General features: G+C 33.2%; 1 protein-coding gene across 1 annotated transcript in view; it reads left to right on the top strand.

The window, feature by feature from the left end:
* The window catches only part of LOC145683124 (pseudouridylate synthase RPUSD2-like), a 102,944-nt gene that overhangs the window by 72,996 nt on the left and 17,265 nt on the right, over positions 1–12,683 (top strand). The window contains exon 6 of the mRNA XM_081754508.1: positions 9,032–9,252. Within this exon, the coding sequence (XP_081610634.1) occupies positions 9,032–9,252 (221 nt within the window). The remainder of the gene's footprint in view (positions 1–9,031; positions 9,253–12,683) is intronic.

The raw sequence follows: 12,683 nt of genomic DNA, 5'->3' as shown, positions 1-12,683 counted from the left end.
GGGATCTATTACTAATATGGCCTCCGAACCACGACCAGAATTTGCGGGTTCACAGACCATCATACAAGCTCAAATCTCACACTGTATAGGCCGTTTCTCATCACAATATTTCACCTCAGGAGAGATGGATTACAGAACCACACCACCAGTCTCAGCGGGAAGAAGTAGATATCTACCATCACTTCCTCTTTCAGTGTTGTTCCATAATGAGCAAAAACGGAAATACCTGTTGAGAAATGGTTTCTTAATGTGTCTTCAGTATCTTAAGAGAAAGTTTCGTTTTTGTCTCTGTCTTGAAACTGGTTTCAACACTGATCGCCATACAGCAAAAACGGTAACAAATACCAAGACAGTTTTTCGATGTGGTACTGTGTCAGAAGGCTAGATGCCATTTTCATCTTTATCCCTCTATTGAAATCAAAACTGATAGAAATTGTATCATTTCCGGTTTCACTTTCAAATTTGACCTCCCATAAAGCAAGATCGGTAATAAATTGATAGGTACGATATAGCGCTCTCCTACTTGTAATTGTATTCAATAATTTATGAAAAACCTGGAACAAAAAGACAGTACCTTACCTTGCTGCTTTAACTAGTTTTCTGTCTAGACTGCAACGAGTAACGCCACTGGATTACATTTTTTTTATTAAAATTCATTGTAATGATGATGCAGGGTGAATATAAAGTATGGAACCTAGCACGATATTATCATCTCATTAGTTGACATTTAAACGATTCGCTGAAATGGGAGAAACAGGCTTGTGGGATGGACACCACTGTGATATGACGTAAATCTCATTGAACTTTGCTATATAGAATTTTTGAAGTCGTAGATGAGAACGTTTGGGATTTATATTACCTCCCAGACAATATACTTGCTGCAATCACTGTTCCGGATTCTCATAAGTTAGAGGAAATTCAAAAGAGGGATAGTGGATAAAGAATTGAAGTTTTCCTGGCAACGTGATTTTAGGAAGTGTTCTCTGGCTATTAGCCAGAGGAACATATTGACATCCGACGTTTCGAATACAGATATTGCATTCGAAACTTCGGAAGTCAATATTTGGCTGATAGCCCGAAAACACTTACTTAAAAGGCATAGTGGGGCATTTGAAATAATCTGTTGTTGGGAATGGCGGAGGACGTATGAAGCACATTCCATCGTTAAGATAATTCGTGGTTAATTAGTTCCATGATTGGATCCAGATTTTATATAGACATCGTGACGCTGCATTTACTACTGTAGTCATATCACGGTAAGTTTTTTATTTATTTACTATATATCGTTGTAACTTATTCTAGGAAAATTAAAGTGAATATTATTTTACGGAGCCTGTACACACGATGCTTAACTTCTTGTGTGTTTAAATTGAACAGTCTGGTCGAAAATTTTCATAACCCATATTGTACTTTTTTATTTACCTGATGTACTTTTCTCCAAACCGTCTTAAGTATTAACAATTTAAGCACATAAAGTCTTTGAATAAGGATTAGCTAAAAAGGGAAACTCGGGTGCGTCGTTAAAAAAATGCAACTTTGCACATTAGTTTAGAAATTCAAACGCCCTATATATATAATATTTCTGTGGGCTATGAACGTTTTCGACTGCAGTTACTCAATTGGAAAAGTGACACGTCATTTGACTGAGTTAAACGTGTTACATGCCGGAAAATTTTGGATCATGCTTAGTAGGTTTCAAGTTAACGATTGAAACAAAAGTTCGAATTCGAAGGTAAAAGAAAGTGTTTATCGTTGTAAATATCATTCTTCTATGTGTCAGTGTCAAATACTATCTGAAACGGTTCTTTCATTGTATTTCCCTTCGGAGAGGACAATTTTTCCTATCCGTCTTGTGCATTTTATAGTCCACATTGTACTTTTTGTTTCGTTAAAAAAAATTTAGACTTGAAACAAGTTTAAGCACGAGATTAAGATTATGAAAAATCTCTTAACGATACACCACTTTTACCTTTTAGCCCATTGATTTGTATGGGCAATTATTTTTGTATGTTTTAACGAACTGGAGTTCTAATTGTTTCATTCTATTGATTTCTTCTTTGGATCTACTGTGTGGAAATTAAATGTTGTTGTAAAGGGTATCCCCTTAAGAACGCAACCTTTGAAATGCCCGCCATTTCTGTTCTGTTAAGTTGGCAACACTGATCGTTACACGATTTTCATCTGTTATCTTTCAGAATTCGTTGCATGCTGGTTCTAAATATATTTAATTGTTCTGAACGTCGGCGAATAGATTTCACCGGACCTACAGCAACATTATCACTCACGATGGCGATGTTTTCCGCAGAATGACTAATATGAGAACGCTCAGAGGGTTTAATGTCCATAACCAAACCGATTCTTTTTTCCAATTTAGCAATGAGTCTTACCACAATCGACTCATTCGGTACATTACATTGACCATACATTCCACGGAATTTGCGAACAGTCTGTGTACAACATTCACCCACATTTGTAATTACAACAACACGCTGTTCGATCGTGAAGCGCTCCATTCCTACCCGTACAGAAAAGTTGACGATCATGCCCTATTCGGCGCTCCATGACCACTAACCAGAAAGACAACAGATGAAAATCGTGTTACGTTCAGTATTGCCAACTTACTACAATAAACATGGCGGATATTTCAAAAGTTGCAATCTTTATGGGACACACTATACATCATTTTAATACTTAATAATAAAATTTAATGTAAGTAGTAATTAATTTATCTATAATGCAAATTCATTTTGGAAAAACTAGTAACAATTAACTTGACTTGAAGAAAAAATCCATAAAACTATATAATTAAAATCCCAGTTCGTTTCAGAAAAAACCGAAAAATAGTTCCCCATATAAATTAATGGGGTAAGAATAAAGATGTCGTACATATACTCAACACCAATAATTTCAATCTTTTCAGATGATAATGAATTATATGTCAACAAGCCATTATCACTGTCGTTTAACCAGAGATAAAAACACATTTTACCGGTACTGAAAATTGTAATATGTTGCATACCAAATATGTTAGAAATAGAATTGATGATCACTACGACAGTGAGCAGTGTACGACGATATTACTTTCCCTGCTTTTGTTATATACCATGGACTGTATCGTGCACCGTTACATTTTGTTTGTTATAGCTTTGAATATATTCCATCTGTATTAATAAAACACTGACCAAAGCACTAAATATATGAAAACACTTGCATAACAGTTTCAGCATACGTTAACGCCTTCATCAGACACATTAATCTGATGTCAGTGGTTTGTTCAGTGTGTGATTTATTGGTACGTAGTGTAAATTTTGTTTATTAAATGAGGAGAAAAAAATAATTTAAAGCCGAAATTTACAGTTAGTTAATCGATTTGCCTGCATTGTTGATAATCAACAAATACGGTTTAATTTCGCAACTTATCAAATTAGGGGGAATAAAAACAATAAAACAGCACCCTTACAGAGAAAAAAGCCTATTTGTAGAATATATTGAACTTTATGTAATGTATTCACCTACCCTTTACCACATTGTTCCTATATTTGTGCCATGTAGAAGATTAATACTACCGGTCCGTATCGTTTATGGAATGTATGGCTATTGTGAGTGCATTAACATGTCAACTGCTGTCTGGACAATGGTAAGCAACGCACAAATTGCTGCTTTGTCGCTGCTACTAGTATTTATATAAATAATTTCGTTATGTCGCCATTTTTATTTGCTGTTCTATCGTTGCCATTTTACTTTTAATTTCATTGCTTGCATGCTTGTTATCCCTTCAGCTGATATCCTATTTAAAACAATGAAACAACAACAATGGGAAAAATCAAACTGCTCTTAGCTGTACTGCAGCATCTGAGTGTTATGTAATTGTATTGCAGACATGAGACCCCAGTACTAGCAAAACCTGTCAAGCTAATTCATGTAGACGAGGAGATTGTCGCTCTGGATAAACCGTGCTCCCTCCCGGTGAGTACCACTGTCCCCCTGCAAGAGTGTGCCATGCCCTATCACATTAAACAAATATATGACAGGAGACCAAACCACACTAAGGAGTGCGTGTACGATACAGTGTTACTCTATCCTCAACTCAAACAAACCTTTTATGACTATCTTCTTTCTGTGTGAACTAACATGTGTCCCATATTTGCAAAATGATGAATAAGTCCAATGTTCTGCAATCTGCATTTTTATTATGATACAATATTTTCAGTGAATATGCTGTTGGTATTATTTCTGTAATAAGTATTGTAAGTTAATGAGCTTTAACTAAAATTTGGAGCTAACTTTAACGCGCTAATGGGTAGCATCACTTGCGATATAAATAGAAAAAATTTGGAGTTAACTTTAATACATTCAGGAATCAGCAGGATTTTGGAGGTAAGTGTAAGAGAAAGGTGTTAGTTTTTTAACACGAACTTCATTAGCTTATATAAAGGAACATTTTCTGCACTACCGACATGCATTTTCAACGTTTCAATCGATTGATGGCATGATTTAGTGTAGTTTAATCTGTGAGACAGTAACATAATATAATAATAATATTTGACTCATATTCAAATTTGTGAATTTAAATTTTATTAAATTCCCATAAGAATTTTATACAAAGGAATCCCAAATTTTAAAGAAGATAATGTACATAAATAAAGTATATATATTGTATTCGTACAATATCTTCCTGCATTCCCATATTCTATAAGTTGTACTCTCAATCCCGACTAATAGGTATAATAGAGATACATAATTTGTTTTTCATTTTTTTTAAATAATGATATTCCGACACAGTAATAATGCCTTCCTCAATCTATTTTTCAATCTGAAAGCTACGAATGTTTTTTTTTCTTTTTTTTCTTACACATTTAATTCAAAGATCCCCTCTTCCGCGCACTTATCTTTTCTCTAGTTGGCTTCACTAGAGTTGAAGCATTTTGGTTATCTTCACAAGATGCAATAAGCCTACCTATTCCTGAGGAAGAAGAGTCGTTCATCTGTTCGAAATATCTTATACATAACTAAAATTTATGGTGATTACAGAAATATGTCGCAGATTAGTAAATTAGAATATAATATCCTGAAAGTTGTTTTCTTTAAAATCACATCATACGTATTTTAAAAAAATAACGATAACGATATTTATTTTCGAAAGGTGCTAATAAATAGAGCAGTGGTGAATTGTTCTTTACGTTTCTTTAAAAGAAATGAAAAAATCCTTATCCCAGAAATACCATGAATATTTATCTATTTATTTTTGAACATAATTTCACATACAGCTGAATGACAGTTCACCCTGGAATCTCTATCAAACCTGTGGGACAATAGAATAATAATAATAATAATAATAATAATAATAATAATAATAATAATAATAATAATAATAATAATAATAATAATAATAATAACATTTAAAGTAAACAAGAAAGATTAACAAAGCAGACACTGAAGTTTATCCACTAGGATGAAAAGTATCCTATTAAATCAAGTAGCAGTGTTCTTTACGTTTTTACGTTTTTATGAACTAACTAGATCATAAAGATCAGGGCCTAGTATTGAAGCGGATTCGAAATTCGTTCGAGTTTGGATCTCTGGCATTGTACTCCAGTAGGACTTAAACTTGACAATTATATTTTAAACTTGCCAGTACATAGAAGCAATCACTTTACCCACCAATCTATGGGTGGCTCGCGTGATGGAACAGTGGCATTACCAACTGATGCCGCTTAATCCTGAGAACATCGTCATATGCGTGGTACTTTGTGTAGCGTTTTCAGCAAAAGAGTACTATGTAAATAAAACAATTCTAACCTATTGTGCTAAATTTTATGCAGCATGGTTTATATGAGTTGGTTCTCTGGTAATATATGTGTCTTCAAGACGCGGACAAACCCCAAGATTTGTCCTGCTATCCGTATAACCGCTGAGCTCTGATCAAGAAAATTAAAAACTAATATCTTGTATTACCTACCCCACTGGGTGGCAAAGTCTGTAGTGATGACATTTCCTATGTTAACTCCGATATGAGGAAGATTTTCTTACAAATAGCTCCAACTACCACATAAATTACATAAGATATTACAAAAAAATGTCGTCATCCTTAACCTATTTTATGAACCTTAATAAAAACTGATTTCTATTAAGAGTTAAGACTGTCAAAGTATCAGAATTAAAGAAAGACACTAAAATGAAAAGGAAAACTATTTTCAGAATAGTTGAAACACATAAAATTATAAACAGTATAAAAATCAATAAGCAAGGATTGAAACGCATAAACTTATCCCTTTTGTTAAAAAAATAATCGAGAAAAAATAAATTAAATTTGAGGAGCTTATAGACTGAAAAATGCAAGGATATTTGATATTTTTTTTTTGTTTCACAAGGACTGCGTCAGAATAAATGTAATGATTGAGGGTGTTTTTCATTTCCGGTTAATGACAGACAACTAGCCTAATAGTAATGAACCCCTTATTCTTGTGCGTTTATAATTTTAATGAACTTTTAAGAAGCCAAACAAAAAGACGTCGGAACAATCCTGGTCAGTAGATGAATTACTTCTATTTTAATTCCTCCCTCTCTTTTCTTTTTCTCTTATATTTTATCCCAATATCCTTATATTTGGTTCAATGGTAAGTCACTGAAGCTGATCGCAAGGTTGGTGACATTATCAAATCACAATGATTAAATCAGATATTTGTAACTTGCCTCCATGTAGAATGTAATTTTTAGATCTTAAAATTCTTCAGTAGACACATTATATACTATTATGTTACTGACGGAAAATATTCAGTCCTATTATGTTTACTACACTTATATTACACTTACAGTATAGAGGCAATTATTATGATATTTAAATAAATATTTTCCCACACAGGACTATCTCATATGTACATCTATAGTATTAGAACCTTCAAATAGTAAAATAAACGAAAATAATAATAATAATAATAATAATAAATAAAGCTAAACCAAACACCAGATTGAAGGAAACTATTTTCAAGCTAATAAACGAAAAGACAAATTTATGTAGATTTTTTTTTTTTTTTTCAGAAAAAATCAACATTACCAACAGCACGTTCTGTGCATGTGCCATTTCCTTTTGTAATTTTCATATATTTCCCCTAAAAAGAGTAAAAATTTGCTATTTCAGCTAAAAACTCGAGAATATTTTATCTTTTCTAACCATTAAATCTTTCTTATGTTTGTGTAATATTCAATATTATATTTCCATTAACCAGAGCTTGCTTTTAATGTATGCTTCGCTTGCTTTATGGTTTACAAATAACCCGGATTACCTAGAGTAATTTACAAGATGAAGTTGTTTAATTTTTTTTAAAGCAGAAAGCAAGTTACACTTTAATAATGTATTGTGTCCAAATTATAATGAAAAATTGTGAAACCGATCGAAGAAGGAAATTATAAACAAACCCTATTTTCTTCCTTTGTGATGAAGCTGGATTTATGACTGTCTTTTCATTTTTAATAAAGGTAACGATTCTAACTAGTTGTTATAACTAGTTAAAAGTAAACTCAGCTTTGAAGTATTAACTAAAGATATCTGTAGATTTTTGTATACATTCAAGATCAATTGGCATGAATGTATGTTTAAAAATAGCTCTTCAGCTATATACTTTGTCTAAAGTATGTTATTTTCCTCAGTCAGTTTATTTATTAATTTAGAAGTCTACTTTTAATATCATTGTTGCTTTGCTTGGATGTACATGTTTGTACTACATGTTTAGAAAGCTATGAATTCCATTACTTATACCAAAATAATGTAAGAGTGCAAAAGTGCGACTTAAGAGCCTGTCTTACTAAAAATAATACAAAATTTACCATTTTTCTTTTGATTGTTTTTCATAAGTGAAAGGAGATAATGACACGCAACTTACCACAATCATAGATAATGTTATGCTACAACACAAAATATAAACCTGAAGAATTTTCAGTGTTGCCATTCATAGAAATTACAGTGTTGCCAGAATAACTCCTCCCCCAAAATGTATGTTAAGGCAGCGACTAGAGGAACGAACTTAACTACATTTGATTACTTATCATGTTGTCTTGGTATTCTATGAACTACATTTTAAATAACAGTTGTATTTAGTTTGTAATGAACAAAATAGTTTTAACATACAGTTATTAAAATTAAATAAAAATGTTATTTAAAAAGTAGTTCATAGGATACCAAGACAACATGATACGTAATTAAATGCAGTTAAATTCGTTCCTTTAGTCGCTGCCTTAACATACATTTTGGGGGAGGAGTTATTCTGGCAACACTGTAATTTCTACGGATGGCAAAACTGAAAATTCTTCAGATTCGTATTTCCTGTTATAGAATAACATTATCAATGATTGTGGTAAGTTGCATTCATTATCTCCTTTCACTTACTAAAAACAATCAAAAGAAAAATGGTAAATTTTGTATTATTTTTAATAAGTCAGGTTCTTAAGACAGTTAAACTTTCAAAATTTGGATGCGAAAAAAATTGTGATAATATCAATGAAAGAGTAAGATAAACTAAGTATATGTTGTGAAGATTAAGCTACCACATAAAAACTATAAAGGGTGCTTACGTTTAGAGTAATGTCACATTCGCAATATGTAATAAGGCAAATCGCAGCATAAATAGCGTTTAAATACTTATAGTACGTAAGTTATAAGCATAATAATGCGCTAAACTGACAATAAAAATAAAAAGTGTCTTTATATATATATATATATATATATATATATATATATATATATATATAACAGCTAAATATTATTAAGCAGAAATTCATGGTTCTCGTTTATGACTATATTCTTGAAATTTTAAGAAAGCAGTATACTGTAATTATTTATTCATTGTGTTTATGAAGTCCACAAGTTCATTGTGTTTATTGTGTTTTTTCTTTTCGTTCTTAAAGTTATCTTGTGTAATTCCAACATTTCATGCTTATTTGAAACAATTTAAATGTAAATTGGTATAGAACAGTTTAGTGGAAAACCTTTTGAAACTTCCAAATAGTTCTAATTTTCTTTCTTCTTTCTCTTTAGGTCCATCCATGTGGACGGTACCGCCACAACACGGTTGTGTTCATCTTAGCTAAGGAGTACAACCTGAAGAACCTACGGACCATTCATCGGTTAGACAGGTTAACCAGCGGTTTGCTGCTGTTTGGCAGAAGCCCAAAGAAGGCGCGCGAAATGGAACACCAGATAAGAAACCGCCAAGTGCAAAAGGAGTACGTTTGTCGAGTTGAAGGAAAATTTCCTAGGTAAGAGAAATGACACTCTAAGTTCACTATTAAAAGAATGGCTTCGTGTTCACATTACAATTTCGTTATTAGCTTTTCCTTTTCTTAATTTTTTACTCTTTCCTTCCTTATTTGTATTTAAAATTTCCTTTATTTTTCTTGTATTTGGTGACCTTTCCTAGTTTGATGTGAGTACCTACACTAAGCCTGCCATTTTTATTTTTCATGAGAGTACGAGACATCTTCGATCTCCTCCCTCCCCCCAAACTTTGCAACACAATACATTTTGGGGAAACATTTCACTGCATTATTTGAAAAGAATACAAAGAAGTAACGAACGATCTGTAGCATAATCTGTTGTCAGGAAACTTTATGCTTCTGGAGAACTCCTATGATCGTTTCGCATTTACATAAAAAAAAATTCATCTCGATACGCTTCAACTCGCCTTCGGCGCGAGCGATCCCGGGTGGGGGCACTCGGTCAAAAAAGTGTAACACGCTTTTTTCAGGCCAGCCACCCTGAATGCGGTTTTCCTGGATTTTCCTCATTCACACCAGACAAATGCCGAGGTGGTACCTAACTTATAGGTTCCAAGCCGCTTCCTTCCCTTTCACCGGATAGTGTGCTCGCCGAGGGCGTCATCCCTCAAAACGTGACGGGCTAAATAACCTTAGATGCCGAGAACCCAGAAATCTAAAATCCTGAATACGCTTCAAATTTGAAGAAAAAGTGCATTTCCGTTTTGACAATCTTCTTGATACAAAATTGGAACACTTCACTTGTGGTGTATTATCAAAAACAGCTCAGCTTGTGCACTTAATCAAAGATTGCAGATCCCCTTGACTGCCAATGAACAACTGCAACTCTGCGCTGCGAGTTCAGTCTATTGGTTTGCTTGCTATGAAACCGTAGAGAGTGGTATAGTGATAACTTGCACCAAGCTGTTTCATGTTACAACTTATTTTTCATTCATTAAGAACAGGTTTCCCAGTCGATAAGCTGATATTGACTGCAGAAATGGAACGGGACTAAAATACGGGATATTTGCATGTCTCGATTAAATTTACAGGAACACGGGATACTCAGGTCTAAAATCAGGACTGGCCTGTTTTTTACAGGACGTACGGCAGGCTTAACCTATACTCGAACTAGGTCTATAAAACAAAGAAAAAGCGTTATCTTCCTTTCTTCTAATTTTTCGAAATAACTCAGTATTATTAAATAACATGATAGTTTAGCAAACTGGATAATTTAATACTCATAAAATAATATTAAGTAAACTAATTGTTGTTGTCTAAACCTTTTGTATAGTGAATAGGTTTGAGCTTCCTACATTTTGACTTTATCTGTTGCTCGCCACTATTTATGGTCTAAAATAAAGATTTTGAGCCAGTTGTTAGTTCATTTATTAATATTTTGTAGGTGCTAACAGGCTCATTTTCATTTTTTTTATCTTCTTTATTGCCTTTACTTTTTATTATTTTTTTAAAGTAAGAAGAGCATTACCTTAAGTATCTAAAAACCCTTACTCTTCTCACGCTGAAAACTAATCACCAGAACTTGTAACCTTTATTCCTAAATAAGGCTCTCTATTTCTATACACGGTTTATTAGGAACCGAGTATTTCAAGCGCTTAGTGAAGTGTGATGAACTTAGCAAAATTTCAATAACCCTGTCTTTAAGATCACTTTCAAGTTCTGGATTAAGTTGTTTGTGTAGATGCCAAAGGATTTGAAAATGGTCCTTCTAACTGCCATATAAATAGTTATGCACTTTTCTCGTGTAGACACTGTTCTATAAATATAAATTATTGCTTTCTAAGAAAAAATTATTTTAATGAAATTCTAAACTTGTAGTTGTCAAAGGTTTCGTAATGATTTTCCTATTTTGTTTTGTAAATTGGATTCTTTGTACTGATTTTCAACCGAGAAAGGTATACTTACTTTCTCTTAGGAATACTTACCGTATTAATAGCGTCCATCTGTATTTCGGACACTTATTTCTGTAGCCTTTATCACAAGGTCGCATGAGTCATTCACATGAAAATAAACTCACTTTAGGAAGACATTATATTCTTTAGGTGCAAGAGTGTAAAACTTGAAATGAATCCTGAGCTCCTCCGTGGCTAAGCGGTTAGCGTACTCGCCTTTGGCGTGGGAGGCCCGGGTTCGATTCCCGGCGGGAGTTCATGTGGTTCGGATTCCACGTTAATCAGTAGGTCCACGTCTCATTAGCCTCGCTGCTGAAAAGGGACGTTAAACTCAAAATCAACTCAACTCAACTCAATTTGAAATGAATCCTCCTAATGAACTGGTAATTTTTATGTAGATGTTAGCGTCATATAAGTTATATCAAAATAAGAAATACTGTATAAGTGAGTTTCACATTTTGTCAAGTAGCAAATACTTTCTTCAAGAAATGTCTAAAAGCATTTTTTTTTTTCATCCGCATTACCGGTTGAAAATTAATGTTAAAAATACGTCAATTACAGTTTTTAAATTGATATTTTGTGTTTATTATTTTCAGTTTATGTTGAGTCGCTGTATAATAAAAGTTAATTTAGTATATTTCGATTCAATAATGGTTATTCAGAATTCATGTTGATTGTTCTGTTTTACATTCTGTTTTTACATGTTCTCTTGTCATTAATATATGAATGGCTCTGGATTGCTAGTTGCAGTCACCTGCGTATATTTTTAGGGGAAAAGGTAGTTTTAGTCCTATTATTGCTGATAAGATCATGGACGACACTGGCTTATATATTAAGAGAGGAAAAACGCATAATAAAGACGTTTAAGCAATACTTTTCTTGTTAGTATTTATGTTGTGTAAGTAATAACTAAATGTAATAAATATCGAAGGGTTATTCCTCCAAGGTAAAGGAGAGAGAATTTTTTATCTCCCTCTTTTTTTAAGTTATGCACAGGGCTGTAGTCGAGGGCATACAACGGTGTACGCCATATATCTTCTGTTTAATCTTAGTCATTAGAGCATATAATCAGCTTCACTTTTGATAAAGTGGATACTTTCAAATATCTAGAATCAATACTAACAGACGAAAAGCATATTCACGAAGAAATTAAATGTCGACTAAAATCAGGAAATTTGTGTTATTATTCAATTCAAAATCTCTTGTAGTCGCGAATTTTGTCGAGGAATTTGAAGCTTAAAATATATAAAACGATAATCATGCCTGTTGTTCTATATGGTTGCGAAACATGGTCGCTTACTTCGAGGGAAGAACGCAGACTGAAAGTATTTGAGAACAGGATCCTGAGACGAATATCCGAACCCAAGAGGAACGTGAATGGGGAATGGCGGAAACTTCATAACGGGGAACTACATAATTTATACGGTTACCAAACATTGTTAGGGTCATCAAATCTAGCAGGCTCAGGTGGGCAAGTCATGTAGCCAGGATGGAAGAAAGTAGGAACACTTTCAAAGTCTT

The sequence above is a fragment of the Thermobia domestica genome, chromosome 1 (assembly GCF_964235325.1).
Source record: "Thermobia domestica chromosome 1, izTheDome1.hap1.1, whole genome shotgun sequence".
Lineage (NCBI taxonomy): Eukaryota > Metazoa > Arthropoda > Insecta > Zygentoma > Lepismatidae > Thermobia > Thermobia domestica.
Note: the sequence above shows the minus strand (reverse complement) of the source record. Positions and strands in the feature narration are given on the sequence as shown.